Source organism: Eucyclogobius newberryi, unplaced genomic scaffold, assembly GCF_026437365.1.
Source record: "Eucyclogobius newberryi isolate DKJ021-1_F unplaced genomic scaffold, fEucNew1.0.hap1 SCAF_19, whole genome shotgun sequence".
Lineage (NCBI taxonomy): Eukaryota > Metazoa > Chordata > Actinopteri > Gobiiformes > Gobiidae > Eucyclogobius > Eucyclogobius newberryi.
Window position 1 is genome coordinate 5996167 of NW_027315823.1, and position 21022 is coordinate 6017188.

At 45.6% G+C, this 21022-nt stretch overlaps 3 protein-coding genes across 4 annotated transcripts in view; 2 read left to right on the forward strand and 1 right to left on the reverse strand.

Annotated features, from left to right (window-relative positions):
- The window catches only part of scn8ab (sodium channel, voltage gated, type VIII, alpha subunit b), a 67651-nt gene extending 57218 nt beyond the window's left edge, over positions 1–10433 (reverse strand). For both annotated transcript variants that reach the window (XM_072451511.1, XM_072451510.1), the window contains exons 1-2: positions 10210–10433; positions 2236–2571 (exon numbers count right to left, since the gene is read on the reverse strand). In XM_072451511.1, the coding sequence (XP_072307612.1) occupies positions 2236–2517 (282 nt within the window). In that variant the 5' untranslated portion in view covers positions 2518–2571; positions 10210–10433. The remainder of the gene's footprint in view (positions 1–2235; positions 2572–10209) is intronic.
- Positions 10434–12109: 1676 nt separating this feature from the next.
- On the forward strand, positions 12110–16149 carry LOC140365222 (thiol S-methyltransferase TMT1A-like). The gene is made up of 2 exons (XM_072451509.1): positions 12110–12633; positions 13938–16149. The coding sequence occupies exons 1-2, from the start codon at positions 12139–12141 to the stop codon at positions 14172–14174; spliced, it is 732 nt and encodes a 243-aa protein (XP_072307610.1). The 5' UTR covers positions 12110–12138; the 3' UTR covers positions 14175–16149.
- A 1739-nt stretch (positions 16150–17888) lies between these two features.
- On the forward strand, positions 17889–20992 carry LOC140366120 (thiol S-methyltransferase TMT1A-like). Its single transcript, XM_072452792.1, has 2 exons — positions 17889–18349; positions 20756–20992. Exons 1-2 carry the CDS (start codon positions 17912–17914, stop codon positions 20990–20992), a joined length of 675 nt encoding a protein of 224 aa, XP_072308893.1. The 5' UTR covers positions 17889–17911.
- Positions 20993–21022: the final 30 nt, after the last annotated feature.

Here is a 21022-nt window from a genome sequence, read left to right on the forward strand (position 1 = left end):
CACATCATGGACACAGAGACTCCACCTTTTCATATCACGGACACAGAGACTCCGCCTTTTTATATCACAGACACAGAGACTCCACCCTTTCACATCATGGACACAGAGACTCCACCTTTTCATATCACAGACACAGAGACTCCACCCTTTCATATCAAGGACACAGAGACTCCACCCCTTTCATATCACAGACACAGAGACTCCACCTTTTCACATCATGGACACAGAGACTCCACCCCTTTCATATCACAGACACAGAGACTCCACCTTTTCACATCATGGACACAGAGACTCCACCCTTTCATATCACAGACACAGAGACTCCACCCCTTTCATATCACAGACACAGAGACTCCACCTTTTCACATCATGGACACAGAGACTCCACCCTTTCATATCACAGACACAGAGACTCCACCCCTTTCATATCACAGACACAGAGACTCCACCCTTTCATATCACAGACACAGAGACTCCACCTTTTCACATCATGGACACAGAGACTCCACCTTTTCATATCACAGACACAGAGACTCCACCCTTTCATATCAAGGACACAGAGACTCCACCCTTTCATATCGCGGACACAGAAACGCATTATGCTGCTTTCATGCGCCTGTCGGATGGGCGATCTTTCCGAGGGCGGAGCTTGTTCACCCGACCTGTGCGCGTCCATGAGCTTTCGGTCTACACATGTCTCTGTTTGTGACTCAATCATCTTTTGGCGCAGATAAGTTGCTGTAGTTCTTCAAAGCTTATCGTTCACTAAATACAAAATATATGGCAATCTATCTTATCTGTAGTAGACGCGACTTCGCCTTCAGCCAATCAAGCGCTCACTACGTCACAATCTGGTCGTCCGCGCTGTTTCAAGAGTTACCCTTTTTACGACTTGTGCAAATGAATTCTTCCTGCTTAATTGACAAAAAAAAAAAAACGCAAAAATACGACTTATTACTAAATATTCTGCCATCATAACCTAAAAAACAAACTTGTTTTGAGTTTTGAATGATTCACTTCTGTGTGTGGCCCTCCGCTCCGTTTATCTTTCAAAATGGCGCTCTCTGTGACAAAAGTTTGAATTACCCTGCAATAGATTGCATTATGTCTCGGGGAACATAGGTCTCATAGGTCGTGGGGAACATAGTGCACGGGGAACATAGATCTAGGGGAACATAGGTCGCGAGGAACATAGGTCTCGGGGAACATAGGTCTCATAGGTCGCGAAGAACATTGTGCTTGGGGAACATAGATCTGGGGGAACATAGGTCGCGGGGACCATAGGTCTCAGGGAACATAGGTCTCGGAGAACATAGGTCTCATAGGTCGTGGGGAAAATAGGTCTCGGGGAACATAGGTCGCGGGGAACATAGGTCTCGGGGAACATAGGTCTCGGGGAACATAGGTCTCGGGGAACATAGGTCTCGGGGAATATAGGTCGTGGGGAACATAGGTCTCAGGGAACATAGGTCTCGGAGAACATAGGTCTCATAGGTCGTGGGGAAAATAGGTCTCGGGGAACATAGGTCGCGGGGAACATAGGTCTCATAGGTCGTGGGGAACATAGGTCGCGGGGAACATAGGTCGTGGGGAACATAGGCTCTGGGAACATAGGTCGCGGGCAACATAGGTCGCGGGGAACATAGGTCGTGGGGAACATAGGCTCTGGGAACATAGGTCGCGGGGAACATAGGTCGCGGGGAACATAGGTCGCGGGGAACATAGGTCTCAGGGAACATAGGTCTCGGGGAACATAGGTCTCGGGGAACATAGGTCTCGGGGAACATAGGTCTCGGGGAACATAGGTCTCGGGGAACATAGGTCGCGGGGAACATAGGTCTCGGGGAACATAGGTCTCGGGGAACATAGGTCTCGGGGAACATAGGTCTCGGGGAACATAGGTCGCGGGGAACATAGGTCTCGGAGAACATAGGTCTCGGGGAACATAGGTCTCATAGGTCGTGGGGAACATAGGTCTCGGGTAACATAGGTCGGGGGGAACATAGGTCTCATAGGTCGTGGGGAACATAGGCTCTGGTAACATAGGTCGCGGGGAACATAGGCTCTGGGAACATAGGTCGCGGGAAACATAGGCTCGGGCGACATAGGTCTCAGGGAACATAGCGCTGACCCCTGTAGCTCCTCCTTAGCTAACGCGTTGTGGAAACCAGACTGCTTCTTCATTGCACCATCAGACCGACGCCCGTATTCACCGCGTTTATCGCTTTGACTTACTTTTTGGTTTATATAAAATGGATCCAGGTCTTCCAGCGGCGTGGCCACCATCCCGCTGGGAGTATCTCCATAGATGAAGGGCAGGCTCTTCCCCGCCTCCAGGTCGCTGTTGGGCTTGGCCTCATTGTCGTCGGAGGTGTCGCGGTGGCTGCTGTCGGACCGGGGCTTGGGCGGCTTCTTGTTCTTCTCTTCTTGGATGCGCTTCTCGATGTTAGCGAGCGACTCTGGAGTGAAGTACTTAAAACTGTCAGGTCCTGGGGGTGCCATAATGGGCGCAGCCATGTTTTCATCCTGCAACTATTTACGCTTTATTTGTTTTCAATCCCAGACGTTCGACTGCAAGAGAGAGAGGACGAGACAGCAGGTCAGAAAAATACATTCCATACTTTGGACCGGACATGTTGCCGTTACCATGGACACATCGAGGTGGTTTAGGCAAATGAAAGCCACTGGGATAAATGTTACTGTGTTTACTGTGCAAATATGTACAGACTAACTAGGGTTGTCAAAAGTATTGACAATTGAATACTATCTATAACTGTTTATTTTACCATTATTATTAGTATTTTTGTCTTACGCTAGCTGTTTTTATTCATTTTATTTTATCTTTATTTTTCCCCTCCATTCCTTATTAAGAAATGAGGGGTTCTGTCTATAGGAGTTTTTGTTTATAAGAGTTTTTGTCTATAGAAGTTTTTGTTCAGAGGCCTGTTCATGCTCCGCCCTCTAACATGAGCTTTTAGAACCAGAGCGGACAGAAGCTCTAACTGAGCATGTGCAGAGGAGAGAAGCTCTAACTGAGCATGTGCAGAGGAGAGAAGCTCTAACTGAGCATGTGCAGAGGAGAGAAGCTCTAACTGAGCATGTGCAGAGGAGAGAAGCTCTAACTGAGCATGTGCAGAGGAGAGAAGCTCTAACTGAGCATGTGCAGAGGAGAGAAGCTCTAACTGAGCATGTGCAGAGGAGAGAAGCTCTAACTGAGCATGTGCAGAGGAGAAGAGAAGCTCTAACTGAGCATGTGCAGAGGAGAGAAGCTCTAACTGAGCATGTGCAGAGGAGAAGAGAAGCTCTAACTGAGCATGTGCAGAGGAGAAGAGAAGCTCTAACTGAGCATGTGCAGAGGAGAGAAGACCTAACTGAGCATGTGCAGAGGAGAAGAGAAGCTCTAACTGAGCATGTGCAGAGGAGAAGAGAAGCTCTAACTGAGCATGTGCAGAGGAGAGAAGCTTTAACTGAGCATGTGCAGAGGAGAAGAGAAGCCCGAACTGAGCATGTGCAGAGGAGAAGAGAAGCTCGAACTGAGCATGTGCAAAGGGGAAGAGCGATTTCTGAACACCCCGTTGTCTGCTTGTCCATCCATAAAAGTCACCGCTACTGAAACTCAGACACCTTTTCCTCAGGTGAGTGACAGGTGGATTTAACCAATCACAGTGAAGCGTGACCTTAAAGGTGTTTGTTTCCAGTTTTGAACCATGAGTGAAGATTCAAGAATAGTCTCATCCTCGCCGCCATCAACACTCGGAACAAACTGTGAACTATGAATTACTCACATTATTATCATTATTATCTATGCAACGGCGTTTCCTGTGAAGACACGTTTCCCGACGAGGACAACAAAGAGACGCGCTTAGTTTTAGTTTGAACTGTTAGCCCCGCCCACTTAGTCCCTTCTCTCACTCCTCAAGCTGAACCATGACTGTCTGGAATAATATACAGTCAACAGTGGTTTCTACATCATTCTAAATGTAATTTTCTTTGTGTTTACATTATGGAGCGTTAAAGCGCCCCCTACAGGTGGGACGACTCATTGAACTAAAGTAAATGCATAAATTCAGCTAAAAATTATACAAATGTTATCCCAGAATAGCAATTTTTTTAGGTTTATAATTTCACTTCCTGTTTGTTATTGATGACATCACACTCTTACCCACAATTACCCAGAATTCACTTTTTCTTATTGTATGAATAAAAATGTATGAGAGCAATTTTATTTTGTTGAATTAATGTTTAGAGTCAAAAAAATTGTTTCTATTGTGTAAATTCTGCATGAACTTTGACCTGTTGTGATGTCACTTCCTGTCATTTTCTACAGATTTTTCAACGTTTTCTCCACAAATACCTGCTCGATCGGTGTAAAACTATCATTTATATGTACGACAGGTACAAATACACTAAATAAAGTCAAAATTAGAAAATTGTAAAAACCTGTCATGGGCACTTTAACCTGAACTAATATAAATAACAGTCAAGTACAGCTTCATAAAGGCAGAATAATACTAAATATAAGAACGTAAGAGTATTGTAAACACAAAGTGACAAATAAACAATCAAACGACTGCGTAAGAAGTCGTACAATGAGATAAACCTGGTGTACTCAGTGGCAGAAAGTACTTTTTTTGTCAAGTAAAAGTACAGTACTGATCCGGTGAAGGAGCGTCATGTGTAGGTTTAGAAAGAAAGTCTCGAGACCAACACAAACATGACCTAAGTCTGCCATAAACAACAACAACAACAACAACACAACTTCTGTCCGATGTCGGCGTCATAGATGGATTACTGCGTTAGCCAATGATGCAATATTGACATTTTTTGCCGATATATTTGTCCGTGCGGCGCTATTGAAACCATCGCATTCACCGACTTTAGCCAAAGAACGCGACGCGAGCGAAATGGAAGCGTAAAAGTGCAAACATCGGAAACGTGTGGAAGTGTTTCAGCTTTACAACTCAAGCAGAAAAAACCACTGACGCTGTGATATCTGCCAAAGAGAGAGCGTACGTTTTATTTGACCTTTCGGACCAACGCAAAAAGAGAAGTTCAAATATTGTGAATTTAGAGTATTAATGTTGTTTTTTGAGGGTTTTAAACGACACATGTTATGCATTATTTGTATCGTGATTGGCCTCATTATTTAGAACGTTAGAACTAAAACGTATCATTATCTGTGAGGCGTTCCCCGATCAGGATGTGTGCTAGAACGCCATCGACAGGCAGCAGAGGGAATTACCATGGTGGAATCAACTAAAGCTAGCTTACCCGACATGCTAATGTAAGTTTGAAAATGAGTGTTTTATGAGGTTTGTTAAGAATAGGAAAAACATGAGTATTATTATTGCAAGACAGAAAACAGTCCTGACCACTTACAGTCCTGACCAGTTAAAGTCCTGACCAACTACAGTCCTGACCAGTTACAGTCCTGACCAGTTACAGTCCTGACCAGTTACAGTCCTGACCAGTTACAGTCCTGACCAGTTACAGTCCTGACCAGTTAAAGTCCTGACCAGTTACAGTCCTGACCAGTTAAAGTCCTGACCAGTTAAAGTCCTGACCAACTACAGTCCTGACCAGTTACAGTCCTGACCAGTTACAGTCCTGACCATCTACAGTCCTGACCAGTTACAGTCCTGACCAGTTACAGTCCTGACCATCTACAGTCCTGACCAGTTAAAGTCCTGACCAGTTACAGTCCTGACCAGTTAAAGTCCTGACCAACTACAGTCCTGACCAGTTAAAGTCCTGACCAGTTACAGTCCTGACCAGTTAAAGTCCTGACCAACTACAGTCCTGACCAGTTACAGTCCTGACCAGTTACAGTCCTGACCATCTACAGTCCTGACCGGTTAAAGTCCTGACCAGTTACAGTCCTGACCATCTACAGTCCTGACCGGTTAAAGTCCTGACCAGTTACAGTCCTGACCGGTTACAGTCCTGACCAACTACAGTCCTGACCAGTTAAAGTCCTGACCAGTTACAGTCCTGACCAGTTACAGTCCTGACCAGTTAAAGTCCTGACCAGTTACAGTCCTGACCAGTTAAAGTCCTGACCAGTTAAAGTCCTGACCAGTTACAGTCCTGACCAGTTACAGTCCTGACCATCTACAGTCCTGACCAGTTACAGTCCTGACCAGTTACAGTCCTGACCATCTACAGTCCTGACCAGTTAAAGTCCTGACCAGTTACAGTCCTGACCAGTTAAAGTCCTGACCAACTACAGTCCTGACCAGTTAAAGTCCTGACCAGTTACAGTCCTGACCAGTTAAAGTCCTGACCAGTTACAGTCCTGACCAGTTACAGTCCTGACCAGTTACAGTCCTGACCATCTACAGTCCTGACCGGTTAAAGTCCTGACCAGTTACAGTCCTGACCATCTACAGTCCTGACCGGTTAAAGTCCTGACCAGTTACAGTCCTGACCGGTTACAGTCCTGACCGGTTACAGTCCTGACCATATACAGTCCTGACCAGTTACAGTCCTGACCAGTTACAGTCCTGACCGGTTACAGTCCTGACCATATACAGTCCTGACCATATACAGTCCTGACCGGTTACAGTCCTGACCATATACAGTCCTGACCAGTTACAGTCCTGACCGGTTACAGTCCTGACCATATACAGTCCTGACCAGTTACAGTCCTGACCGGTTACAGTCCTGACCATATACAGTCCTGACCAGTTACAGTCCTGACCGGTTACAGTCCTGACCATATACAGTCCTGACCAGTTACAGTCCTGACCGGTTACAGTCCTGACCATATACAGTCCTGACCAGTTACAGTCCTGACCAGTTACAGTTCCTGACCAGTTACAGTTCCTGACCAGTTACAGTTCCTGACCGTCCAGTCGCTCACAAACACTGGCCTGAAGTTCTCGACTCTTTAGAGCTTTGTACTCGGGCCTCAGAACTCCTGCCATGGACACAACAGATGGAACCCTCTGGAACGTAGATACCGCCTAGCAACGGGGAAAAGGCCATCACAAAGATCACCTACGATCGAGGACTGGACTCGGAACAGACATTCAGCAAATGGAAAAAATGACATTCAGATTGAAGTTGAAAATGGGACAAATTGCAGGAACTTTGGACTAAATGGACTTAAATGTTGGACTTTTTATGTTGCGGTTTCATTTATGTCATTATGCCTTTATAGTTGTTGTTGTTGTTGTGTTGTTGTTGTTGTTGTTGTTGTTGTTGTTGTTGGGGAAAAAGGACTCGATATTTGAGTTTCAAAGTCCAATAAACATAAAATATGACATCCTGAGACAAATATAAACAGGAAGTTGAAAAGCATAAATAAAACTCGATGGGACATTTACAGCTTTATGTCATCTTCAGTCACAATAATGACTTTTCCATTTAAAAAGCTGTTAGTCATATTACCCTGCTTTATTGTGTATTGTTATTGTGGCTTAAAGAACTTTCAGTGTTACGGTTTACATGGTTTTGTTGCTATTTTTAATTTTGTATAAAAAAAATTACTGAATGATAGATTAACAAGTTGTTTTTTATTTTATTCTAAATCAGGTCAAAATCACTGCATTATTGAGCCGTCTGCAGCTCAATGTTCAACTAGAAAGTCATGAACACAACCAATCAAATCTCTAAATAAATCTAAATGAATTTGTCAAAATGTCTTCAGAATTCAAGTCATTTCAAAGCAGATTTTATTAGAATTTTTTCCCAATTTAGTTTCATCTTTGACTCTAGTTTGTCATGTTTTTGTGCTAAAAGAGCTCCATTATTTGACATTCTTAGTCCAGTCATAAAACATGCCATTAATGATGTGCATTTCAATATTTTATCACGGCACTAAAATCAAAAGTTTGATTGTGATTCAGAAAAACACTCGATTTAGAGGTAAATTTCAACACAAAACTAAAACTGTTCAGGAAACGTCAACTTGTGATTTCTAATCCTTAAATTAGTATAAATCGATGTTAGTTTTCAACTGATTTCCAATACTTGTGTAATAAAATGAATATTGTAAGGTTTTCCATAGTATTATATTCTGAATTCCAGACTTCTTTACCATTGAGTTGAATTTTATCAAACTGGGAAAACACGATATATGATTAAAAAGCGTAAAAATGTTCTTGTATCATTTGTTATGCATTCATTTATGAGAGAAACACATGCACTCACCATAAGAGCTGCGTGTTCTACTTTCCTCAGTTAAATCAAGTTCTAACCCTACATTTCATGATCAAACACCACAAAGTAATCCTCAGACATCAGAAAAGTAACTGTACTTTTAACAACACAAGAGTACCTCATACAGTTACTATTCTGAACACGTATTTTTGGCACTCTGCTACTTCCAAACACTGATCATTTTCTCCCCCCCCCCCCCCCCCCCAAATAAAAACCTGGTGGAAACATGCAATAAGTGACTAGCTGACACGCAGCAGCAGCAGAACAATAAAGCAGATGAACCTCCACATGAAAAGGACGTGGAAAGGACACGCGTGAGCGCCAGAACCTGAGCTCCACCTCCACCTCTGCCTCCACCGGGGACTCGATGGATCAAGCCTCAAGGTGATTCAGACCGTGGACCTGATGGCGCGGGTCCTCCTCACAGAGACCCCCGGGAGGCACAGCGCACGAGCCGCGCCGCGACCACCGGCCGGAGCGCGAGCACCAGCTCCATAAACTGCCCCCGGTCCAGTGCGTAATGCGTGAACGCGTCAATTATGCAAACGGCGTCGGTCAGATCCTTCCGAGCTCAGAGGGGGGAAAAAGGAGGATTATCAGTGGCAAAAAACGAGCAACGTTGCAGTCTTTTGGGTCAAGGGACAAAGATGCGGGGACGCGATCGGTTCTGTCCCGGGCCCGAACCAGCAGCAGCACCAGCAGAAGCAGCAGCAGGGCCTCGACGTGTGACCACCCGCCGGCGCGCGCGTCAGTCCCACCGTCTGTGACCTGACATCTGATGGAGACGAGCTTCACGCGGCGGGAGGAGGCGGAGGAGGAGGAGGAGGCGGAGGAGGAGGAGGAGGCGGAGGAGGAGGAGGAGGCGGAGGAGGAGGAGGAGGCGGAGGAGGAGGAGGAGGTTTACGGCGCGGACACGGAGCGGACACGGCGGCGGAGGAGTCACATGGCCCGGCGCGCAACTTCCATCCACGGCGTCCTCCCCGCGCGCGGCTGCAGTGGGGGCTCGCGGCGTCGCCAAAACGTGCACGGGAGAGTCAGAGCTCGCGGGGGGACACAAAGACCCCGAATAACCCCCCGTTTGTCGCCGCGTCCCGTCGGCGAAAAAGCCGCAGCATCTCTCCTGGTCTCGCGCGAACGTCGCAGGGTCTCAGCGCGCGGCGCCGCTGTGGAGACGGGCCCGTGTCTGAAATGCTGCAGTGTGTTTTATTGCTGCTCTCCGCGGCTCCACCGGACGCGCTCCGAGTGGGTCAGCAGCTGAATGCATAATGCGCGTCCCGCTCCGCGTCTGCGCCGCGTTTGACGGACGAACGCCTGAATAAATAATCATAAAAAAGACCAAAACCACGCGCGGACTGACATAAACCTGATCATTTGCGTGTGATAAATAAACCCCGCGGTGTTCAGAGTGACAGTGCTTGTGGCGCATCGACGGCCAGATGAGGAAAGTTGACGTGAGCGTGAGCCGCGCGTGTGAGCCGCGCGTGGAGCGGGATCGTGGAGAGGAGCCCGGGGCCTCAGGGGAGTGCCAATCTAAAGACGCACCTGCTCTCCACCTCTCCGCGGACTAACGCGGGGCAGAGGCGGAGGCGAGTGTGCACAAAAAAACATCCCCCATCGCACCATGAGCCGCGCGGGGCCCGTATGTGGGACATTCCCGCGCGCCGCAGTGTGAATCCCGCGGTGGGAGCGGGTCACGGAGTTTAGGGAGTGAAGTTTGCTGCGGCCTGACTTCGTGCGTAGCCTCAGATTCACGGCGTAATGTCGCGGGCGGCGCAGGGCCAACACCCTGATTCACGCGCGCCCCGGTGTTTTGAGGACGGGCCGTCGTGTGCGCTCGTCCCCCCCCCCGGGTGTCCCCCACGCGCGGGCCCCTTTTCCCCCCTCGCCTCGGCCGCGCTCCGTGGACGCAGACGCATCGAGCTCATGATGCTGATGATGCTGATGCTGCGGCACTGGGGATGCAGCGCGCCGGCACCGAGCACTGCGCTACCGCCGCCGCGACACCGAAAAACACGCGAGCCGCGACAAAACACGGCGCCTACTTACTTTCTGTGGCATCAGAAGGACACGGAGCGGCCGCGGGTGAAGTGCAGGTGTAGAGGAGGGTCCCGGGAAACTGCGGCTGTCGCCATATTGTTGCTGCTCTCTCCTTCCCAGTGCGCGCACATACACTGCATAATTGATGACTCTCAGCAGATTGTTAGGGAGTGTCGGTAAATGCCTTCAGCCTCCGGAGCGGACAGCGGCCCGGGACACGAGCAGCACACACAGCCTCACATACCGTCACATATGAGCAATTATTATTATTATTATGATGATAGGCTCGAATCACCTCACGCCGCTTTAGGATGTTTAAGGAATGAAACAGCCGGAGTGGACCAATAAGACCAGTGTGACGTTATGGGACTACTTTCTGGCTCTAGCATCAATAAATGTTAGTCAATAGCAGCAAGAAGGGGAAATAATAATAAAATGGCCATTATAGCACACAAATTGTAGTTTGGGAGGCGTTACATAATGTGTTAGAGCCATAAAACATTAGACTGTATAAACATATTTCATTAAATTGTACTTTTCACCATGTCTGCATTTTGTGGTACAGGTTTAATGCCAAAATGAAAGTTTGAAGTTATATAGTTGGAAACGGACGGTTTGGAGCAAACTAACAGCAACATAAAGGTTGAATGTCTCCATCTTGTGGTTAAAAATGGATGAATCTGGAAATGGCACAGATACATTAGAGCTGAGAGTGATGATCACGTGAGGATCATTGACTTCACATTACGTTCTCTTAACACATGTTTTAAGTCCATTTTCCTTTTGGGTCTGATAAAAAAAAACGTACCTAAATATGATCAGAGAGACTAAATCCTGTAATTATTAGTCTTATTGATACAAAGATCATAAAGCAGTCCACTCACACAAGGGCTGAATCTGCAATGAACCTCTTTTTACCAGTCTTATGTTTACTCACTTATTACACATTTTAAAGCAGGATATTGTTCACTTTTTTCCCACAAATGTTGCTGCAACTGAAAAAAATAATGGAGTCTTCTCTTCTTTGCATTGTCTGCACAGTTTGTCAAAAATATTACTTTTTTAAGGTATAACAAGAACGTCTAAAGATCATGGTTTGAAAATGTTGTATTGTAAAACTCAATGTTGATCGAAACAATCCTCTTCATAATTTCACCTTTTATGTTTTCATTAAAGCTGTGACACGGTCCAGGGACACAAACTTTCATAAACATAGGAGCTTGTTTCGACCTTAAGGTGCAACATACAACATACAACAATGAATAATAATACTGTAAGTCAGGTCAGTGTGGACCTGGACCTCCATCCAGGGCCTCAGTGTTGACCTGGACCTCCATCCAGGGGTCAATGTGGACCTGGACCTCCATCCAGGGCCTCAGTGTGGACCTGGACCTCTATCCAGGGCCACGCCCTCAGTTTGGACCTGAGCCTCCATCCAGGGGTCAATGTGGACCCGAACCTCCATCCAGGGCCTCAGTGCGTAATTTGCATAAATAAAATTAAGGATAATGAGTTACAATTTACTTCTGAAAAAACTCTTAGAAACGTTGTTGTGTTTAATATGTTTGACATATTCTTGAACATTACACTGTGAAACTGTTTTGTACACACAGAATATGTACAATATCATATTTGAAGTCATATTCGAGCCACTGAAGGTTATTGTAGTAATTATAGTCTGAAACTCTGGATTGTATTTTCCTAACATTTCAATGGCTACATTTACATGTAGTTGCTGAAGAATTGTCCGATTATGAATATAAAAAAATAAAATAAAAGTAATTTTATTTTGACAAATAAAATAAAAAACAAAGTTGCTTTATTTTGAAAAGTCCAAGCCGGATATCCTGTCAGACGTCACCTGTTGTTGATGTGGCTCGCGCTCAGTCCGCGCTCAGTCCCACGCGCTCCTCGTCACGCCCACACGTCTCTGCACAAATGTCACTTTGGATCAAACTATGGCTCGCGCTCGTGAACGTGCTGTGCACGCCGCTGCACGCGCTGCACGCGCTCGGTTTGTACGCGAGCTACAAACGCCTTTTCCCCGTTTGTCTCAACAGAATCACCAAAAACTACAACAAGAAGATGCACGACGCGAAGGAGGAACTGTTCAGTAAACTGTCGCAGTTCAAGGCGCCCGGGAAGCCGCTGACGGTGCTGGAGATCGGCTGCGGAACCGGGGCCAACTTCCAGTTCTTCCCCGCCGGATCTAAAGTGATCTGCACCGACCCGAACCCGTTCTTTGACACGTATCTGAGCAGCACTATGAAGGAAAATGGCCACCTGTCGTACGAGCGCTTCGTGGTGGCGTCAGGGGAGGATCTGCGCGCGGTGGAGGACGAGTCCGTGGACGTGGTGGTCTGCACTCTGGTCCTGTGCTCGGTGCGGGACGTCCCGCAGACCCTGAGAGAGACGCAGCGCGTGCTCAGGCCGGTATGTACCCCCAGATATATGTACCCCCAGATATATGTACCCCCAGATATATGTACCCCCAGATATATGTACCCCCAGATATATGTACCCCCAGATATATACACCCAAATATACACTAAATATATATCCCCAAATATACCACAGATTTACTCCAAATAGAGTTTGACAGAAGCAGAGCTTTGTGTGAGTGTTTGTTTCATGTGGAGAGACATGAAGGTAAATGTGACGTGTCTTTGTGAGGAGAATATGATTCAACTTCAGGTTTAGGCCTGGTTTAGGCCTGGTTTAGACCTGGTTTAGACCTGGTTTAGACCTGGTTTAGTCCTGGTTTAGGCCTGGTTTAGGCCTGGTTTAGACCTGGTTTAGTCCTGGTTTAGTCCTGGTTTAGAACTGGTTTAGGCCTGGTTTAGACCTGGTTTAGAACTGGTTTAGTCCTGGTTTAGTCCTGGTTTAGTCCTGGTTTAGGCCTGGTTTAGTCCTGGTTTAGTCCTGGTTTAGGCCTGGTTTAGTCCTGGTTTAGACCTGGTTTAGGCCTGGTTTAGGACTGGTTTAGAACTGGTTTAGGCCTGGTTTAGTCCTGGTTTAGGCCTGGTTTAGGACTGGTTTAGAACTGGTTTAGGCCTGGTTTAGACCTGGTTTAGAACTGGTCTAGAACTGGTCTAGACCTGGTCTAGTCCTGGTTTAGGCCTGGTTTAGGCCTGGTTTAGGCCTGGTTTAGACCTGGTTTAGGCCTGGTTTAGGCCTGGTTTAGGCCTGGTTTAGGCCTGGTTTAGTCCTGGTTTAGTCCTGGTTTAGTCCTGGTTTAGGCCTGGTTTAGTCCTGGTTTAGTCCTGGTTTAGGCCTGGTTTAGGCCTGGTTTAGGCCTGGTTTAGGCCTGGTTTAGTCCTGGTTTAGTCCTGGTTTAGGCCTGGTTTAGACCTGGTTTAGACCTGGTTTAGACCTGGTTTAGACCAGGTTCAGTTCTGTGACGTGCAGTTTCATGTTCTTATCTGAACTGCCGAGTTATTTATCTACAGTTAATGATTAAAACATTATTAATTTCAGGTCACATGACACGTTCTAAAGGTCAAACTAGAACGTTCAGAATCATCTTGTATCTGATCGATGTCATCGTGACGCGCTCAATAGTCAAAAGTGTATTTATACATTTCAAACATGAGGACTTTGCACACGTTTCTTCTGTCACACGTTCACGTTCGGTCGACCTCAGAACCCAATGAGATCCGTGCGTTTCTGGAGGAACCTCAGAGCGTCACGCCCCCGGGTCCCGCCCTCTTGACGCCGCGTGTGCTCCTCCCTTTCAGGGCGGCGCCTTCTTCTTCCTGGAGCACGTGCTGGCGGACGACGAGCGCTCCTGGACCTACTTCTTCCAGCACGTGTTCCAGCCGTTCTGGTTCTACTTCGGCGACGGCTGCGAGATGACGCGCGCCACCTGGACACGCCTCCAGGACGCCGGCTTCTCCCAGCTCAAGCTGCAGCGTTTCCCGGCGCCGCTCTTCTTCCTCATCCGGCCGCACATCTCGGGCTTCGCCGTGAAATAGACGCAACATCGGGTTCGGCGGCGGGGGGCGCGTTCCCGTGACGCGCCGACGTCATCGAGCGCTCGTGTCGATTTTTGAGAATAAGTCCAGTCGTTATTTGGGGCGAAGAGCAAGAAATGACAAACTAAATCATTTGTGATGGGTATTTTACGGCTTTATGCTATAAACTTTATGCTTTAAACTTTAAACTCGACAGAATAGAAGAACGTTCCGAGTGCAGCTGACGGAGAAGATGTCGACCTTTGCGCCGGCGTTTGTTTAACGTGGATAAGCGCAGTTAATAACAGAGATATTAACCATGAAAGACAGTTACTTTGGGCAGTAATTCATCCAAATACTCTATATAATATAACTTGCGTAATATCATTTTGAAGTAGTTTCCTGGTACAATCATTCAAAATACACTTTCTATATTCTCGTTGTAATACACAAAGATCTCCAGTAGATGGCAGCGTTTTGAGGCTTCATTTCGGACGGTTTTGGTGCCGTTTTTGGTTGTGAAGCTTCATTTTTCCCCCTCATCACGATCAGATCTCGAGTGTAGTTCAAATGCCGAAACGTGATTATTAAAATGTGTTTTAAAAAGTGATTTCTGGAGCTACAACGCAAAAAAACGAACGCGAATATTCCGAGCGACGACGGCCCAAAAGAGAAAACCCATCGCTCTCATCAGATTCAGCATCTTACGCGGCGTTTTTGGTAATCAGACTACTCCAGAAATCCCACCGTGAACAGATTTGGAGTTTTGTTTTATTCCTTTTTTACGTTAGTCGTGAAAATAGCGACTTGTCGAGCCACGAATCCAGAAACGCGCATGTGAGAACGCGACTGCCTTATATTCTACGCCCGATCGATAAATAAAGACGTATAATCCGCTCGCTTTGCACAAACTTTGCACTTAATTAGACGGATACTTTAACGACGTCGCTTTGATTTTGCACTAAAGCTTTATTTTTATAGAAAACGAGCCGCGCTAAACGTATTCAACGCGCTTTTATTGATATTATTATTAGAGATGCACCGATTGAAACATTCGTGATTTAAGGAGGTCTGACCTGCCAAAACTGTTTTTTTCCCCGATACCGAGTCACTGATATATTCCCACAAACTCCCCAGTATTATATATATGAAAAAGGTGCATGTAAACAGGACACACGTTTTGTAATATAAAATGTCATTTATTTTGTGGAAAAAATGAAAAATAAATAACTATATATAAAATAATATATATATATACAGAACAGGAACAAAAAGTTCAAATCTGAACAATTTTAACGCCTTGAAGCTTATGCCTGTCAAAGCGTCTAGAGCGGAAAACGCACCCTCCGCGCCGCGCTCCGCACCGAAAAAGCAGGAATCGCGCCGCGGGAAACGCAGGAGGTGTTCGACGCGCGTTTACATAGACTTTAATGTAAACTGGACACTTTGGCCGCCGCGCTCTGAAAGAGTCTTGCTAGTTTTTAGCTGTTTTGCTCTGGGCGCGTTGAGCTGCTACGCACCGCGCATGTGGGTCAGTTTGATCGTCTGAAAACCGGAAATGACGACAGTGAGCGGCCGGTCACCGATTGGGGCCGATTGGACATAAAACTGGCTTTTTTAATCGGCGGCTGGTTGATCGGTGCATCTCTAATTGTTATTGAGACTGTGACCAAACGACAGTGAAATCTTCAATTTTCATTCGTTCTCGTGGTCTGAGATTTCAAAATAAAGTAAAATGTGACAAAAACAGCCACATCAAATAAAGTTCTTTACATTTAAGTCTGTTTTTTTGCTCGGTATTGAACTAATAACACTCAATTCTGCTTCTAAAATGGTCACGATTGTTATTTTTTGGACGTCGTGACCTGAACAATCACAATTATCGATTTCCCGCTCGCATTTCAACTGTGAATTGTATCATTTTCGATATTTAAACCGTTTGTGTTGAAATTCAGTCTGATTTGGTGTGATTTCATTAAAGGTGAAAAGCCCTGTGGTTTTGGTGTGTATTTTTGTTCAATGTGAGTTTTATGTTCTTACAAAACGACTCTAAAACCGACAAATATCTACGGAAAGTATTTTTACTCAAGTGGAAGTACAAAGCGGTAGTTCAAGATATTAAATAAGTAGTAGTAAGTAGTATTTGGGGGAACTATGACTCAAATAAGATGAATCGTTGGCGTATCTGATCGTAATCCAATTAGTGGAGTTGTCAGTTCGTGTGAAAAGTCACGTTCTGATGAAAAATTATGCAAAAAAGGGGCAAAAAACAAAGAGAAAATGTAGAGAAAAACATGAAAGAGTTATTTTAAAAAGCACTCGTCTTCCAAATGACTCTAAAAAAACACTCTTTAAAAGTCCCTTATCATGCAAAATCGACTTTTCAGAGCTTTTAGCCTTCTTACAGTGCTATTGGTGCCTCATATGTGCCCAAAGTGTTTTTTTGATTGATTCCCGCAGTTTTAGCGAGAGAACAGTCTATATCCTTCTCCTCGGATCTGCAGACAAACGGGTGCTACTCACATTATCATTATTCCCTCCTCCAGGATCGACAGTAAAATGTAGTACAACTGTATTTGAAAGGTTAGTGGTGTATTTGTAGGCCTGAGTGCATGTAATCGAGTAGTTTTGAACGGGCAAATGTTACTCGAAATAAGAAGTTACCGGTACGTTTACTCGCTGAGGACAATCCAATGAGAGTACCCGGATTACCCAATAATAATCATGAAAAACACCTGGGGTTTTAGAGTAAGACACAACCTGCTCGCCTGTGAACAATGAGAAAGAAATCCGATTACTCAGGTCAGACGCACTCCACTAATCGGATTACGATCAGAGTTTTGGTTTGTGCATTAAACCTGCACAGTTACTCCAACGATTCATCTTATTTGAGTCATAGTTCCCTCAAATACTACTACTACTTACTTTAATGTCTTCAACTACTACTTTGTACTCCTATTTTGAGTAATAATCCGATAACGCCAGAAATCAGACTTTGATCTGGTTTTGGTGTGAACATTTAGAACGAAGAAGACTGTTTTAAATGGTGTCCTCCTTTGATACTGCGCAGAAGATTACTTTGCAGTGAAAGACCGCCATCTGCAGGAAAATGAGCCACGTCCAATTGGATCAGCCAATTACAAACTCTATAAGTAATCTTTTGAGCCGCTACAATCCAGTGTCCAGGACAACAGCTTTATCCCGGACCGGACCGACTCTCTCTTTCCTCCTCCTGTCTTTCTGCTCTCTTTCTCATTTCCTCGTCGCTTCCTGCTCGTTTCCTCCTCATTTCCTCGTCTCTTCCTTCTCATTTCCTTGTCTCTTCCTCCTCATTTCCTCATCTCTTCCTCCTCTTTTCCTCGTTTCTTCCTCCTCTTTTCTTCATCTCTTCCTCATTTTTTCCTCTTTTCTTCGTCTCGTCCTCCTCTTTTCTTCCTCCTCATTTCCTCTTCTTTTTTCATCTCTTCCTCCTCATTTCCTCTTCTTTTTTCATCTCTTCCTCCTCATTTCCTCCTCTCTTCCTTCTCTTTTCCTCATTTCCTTGTCTCTTGGTCCTCACTTCCTCCTCTCTTCCTCCTCATTTCCTCTCTTCCTCCTCTTTTCCTCCTCATTTCCTCTCTTCCTCCTCATTTCCTCTCTTCCTCCTCTTTTCCTCCTCATTTCCTCTCTTCCTCCTCTTTTCCTCCTCATTTCCTCTCTTCCTCCTCATTTCCTCTTTTCCTCCTCATTTCCTCTTTTCCTCCTCATTTCCGTCTTGAATGATGGAGACACACACGGGACTGAGCGGAATAAGCCGGAGACTTTTTGCCTTTCTTTCCTACAACAGCGCGTTCATCTACAACGAGAAGATGCACGAGCTGAAGCGGGAGCTGTTCCTGTCTTTGCCCCGGTTCGCGGGCGCAGACGGGACGCTGCGGCTGCTGGAGGTCGGCTGCGGGAGCGGTGCAAACTTCCAGTACTATCCGCACGGCTGCACGGTCACCTGCAGCGACCCCAACGCGCACTTCGACGCGTATCTGCGCCGCAACATGAAGCGGAACCCGCACCTGAGCTACGAGGGCTTCGTGGTGGCGTCCGGGGAGGGGCTGGAGCACGTGGAGGACGGGTCCGTGGACGTGGTGGTGTGCACGCTCGTGCTGTGCTCCGTGCGGGACGTGCGCAAAGTGCTGCAGGAAGTGCGCCGCGTGCTCAAGTCTGTGAGAACAAATGAGTACTTAAACACAGTACTCTTACACACATGCAGTACTCTTACACACATGCAGTACTCTTACACACATGCAGTACTCTTACACACATGTAGTACTCTTACACACATGTAGTTACACACATTTTGTACTCTTACACACATGCAGTACTCTTACACACATGTAGTACTCTTACACACATGCAGTACTCTTACACACATGTAGTACTCTTACACACATGTAGTACTCTTACACACATGCAGTACTCTTACACACATGTAGTACTCTTACACACATGCAGTACTCTTACATACATTTAGTACTCTTACACACATTTAGTACTCTTACACACATGTAGTACTCTTACACACATGTAGTACTCTTACACACATGCAGTACTCTTACACACATGCAGTACTCTTACACACATGTAGTACTCTTACACACATGCAGTACTCTTACACACATGCAGTACTCTTACACACATGTAGTACTCTTACACACATGTAGTACTCTTACACACATGCAGTACTCTTACACACATGTAGTACTCTTACACACATGCAGTACTCTTACACACATGCAGTACTCTTACACACATGCAGTACTCTTACACACATTTAGTACTCTTACACACATTTAGTACTCTTACACACATGTAGTACTCTTACATGTAGTACTCTTACACACATGTAGTACTCTTACACACATGCAGTACTCTTACACACATGTAGTACTCTTACACACATGCAGTACTCTTACACACATGTAGTACTCTTACACACATGCAGTACTCTTACACACATTTAGTACTCTTACACACATTTAGTACTCTTACACACATTTAGTACTCTTACACACATGTAGTACTCTTACACACATGTAGTACTCTTACACACATGCAGTACTCTTACACACATGCAGTACTCTTACACACATGTAGTACTCTTACACACATGTAGTACTCTTACACACATGCAGTACTCTTACACACATGTAGTACTCTTACACACATTTAGTACTCTTACACACATGTAGTACTCTTACACACATTTAGTACTCTTACACACATTTAGTACTCTTACACACATGCAGTACTCTTACACACATGCAGTACTCTTACACACATGCAGTACTCTTACACACATGCAGTACTCTTACACACATGCAGTACTCTTACACACATGTAGTACTCTTACACACATGTAGTACTCTTACACACATGCAGTACTCTTACACACATTTAGTACTCTTACACACATGTAGTACTCTTACACACATTTAGTACTCTTACACACATGCAGTACTCTTACACACATGTAGTACTCTTACACACATGTAGTACTCTTACACACATGCAGTACTCTTACACACATGCAGTACTCTTACACACATGTAGTACTCTTAAACACATGTAGTACTCTTACACACATGTAGTACTCTTACACACATGCAGTACTCTTACACACATTTACTTTTGACATTTGAACAACTTGACTTTCTTTTTTCAAAACTGTACTTGTCCTAGATTTTTTGGCCGATCGAGCTCAAAACAAGACTTTTTGTATCTAGAGACATTGAAAATTTATACAAATCCAATTTTTAAAAAATATTCCTTACTCTGCGTAACACGCCCTCAAAAAAGGCTTAATTTCCAACTGTGGAACTCACTGCCCAATGGTTCCAAGTACAAAGCGAACAACAGGGGGGACCAAGTACAACCCTGCCTCGCCCCTCTTTCCAAAGTCAGAATCCGTCACGTGACCATTCATTTTGATTCTTGATGTTTGACAATCGTTAAAGGCGCAATGGACGGTTTTTCGGCGATTTGAGAACTCAGGTGGAAGTGCGCATGCCACGCCCCCGTGTGGACTGATACAACACACACATGCGTTTGTTTATTAGCGCGACGGAGCGCATCGCATCATCGTCTCCCATAGATTTCAGTCTCTTCTGCGTTAGCTCGAACTGTCTTTCTCCGTCTTAATTTTGTCCCGTACACTGAGGGAACTATATTATGATAGATCAATGCGCTTAGGCACGCGGAACCGTGCTGCTCTCGGGGGACGAGCCGCACGCTGCAGGTGAGCGGTAGGTGCGTTTTATGATTGATACGTGGCAGGACTAATCGGCAGTCCACGCCACCAGGAAATAAGACTCAGATTTGGGCAAAAAAAAAATCGTCCATTCAACCTTTAAGAGCCCCAATATTTTGTGTTATTAAATATCACCTGTAAATTTGTTTAGCACTTTAAATAAATAAGGCCAGCTAAGTTTAGCTTTGTCTTTGTAGAAGGTTCATTATGTGTGAAGATCCTCTTAAGTTATCTTGTGTTTGTTGTTCGTTAATAAATCCTGTCTGATCATTTTGAATGTAAAAAATAGTGAAATACCATGTTTGGTGTGGGTCTCTTTCAGGGCGGAGCCTTCTTCTTCCTGGAGCACGTGGCCTCCTCGACCTCGTCCTGGTTGCGTGTTCTGCAGCTGGTGTTGGACCCGCTGTGGTCGCGTCTGGGCGAGGGGTGCACTTTGACCCGGGCCACGTGGAGAGACCTGGAGGAGGCGGGTTTCTCTCAGCTCCACCTCCGACACGTCAACGCCCCCAAAGTGTCCGCCGTGATCCGGCCGCACGTCATGGGACACTGCGTCAAATGATGAACGGGTCGGCGGGGAAGAGCGACCGGC

Bases quoted from the DNA above. Each gene is read 5' to 3' on its own strand.
- LOC140365222 (XM_072451509.1), top strand. From the start codon at position 12,139: ATGTCACTTTGGATCAAACTATGGCTCGCGCTCGTGAACGTGCTGTGC. The intron at 12,634-13,937 runs GTATGTACCCCC...CCTCCCTTTCAG, and splicing joins CGCAGCGCGTGCTCAGGCCG to GGCGGCGCCTTCTTCTTCCT.
- LOC140366120 (XM_072452792.1), top strand. From the start codon at position 17,912: ATGATGGAGACACACACGGGACTGAGCGGAATAAGCCGGAGACTTTTT. The intron at 18,350-20,755 runs GTGAGAACAAAT...GGTCTCTTTCAG, and splicing joins TGCGCCGCGTGCTCAAGTCT to GGCGGAGCCTTCTTCTTCCT.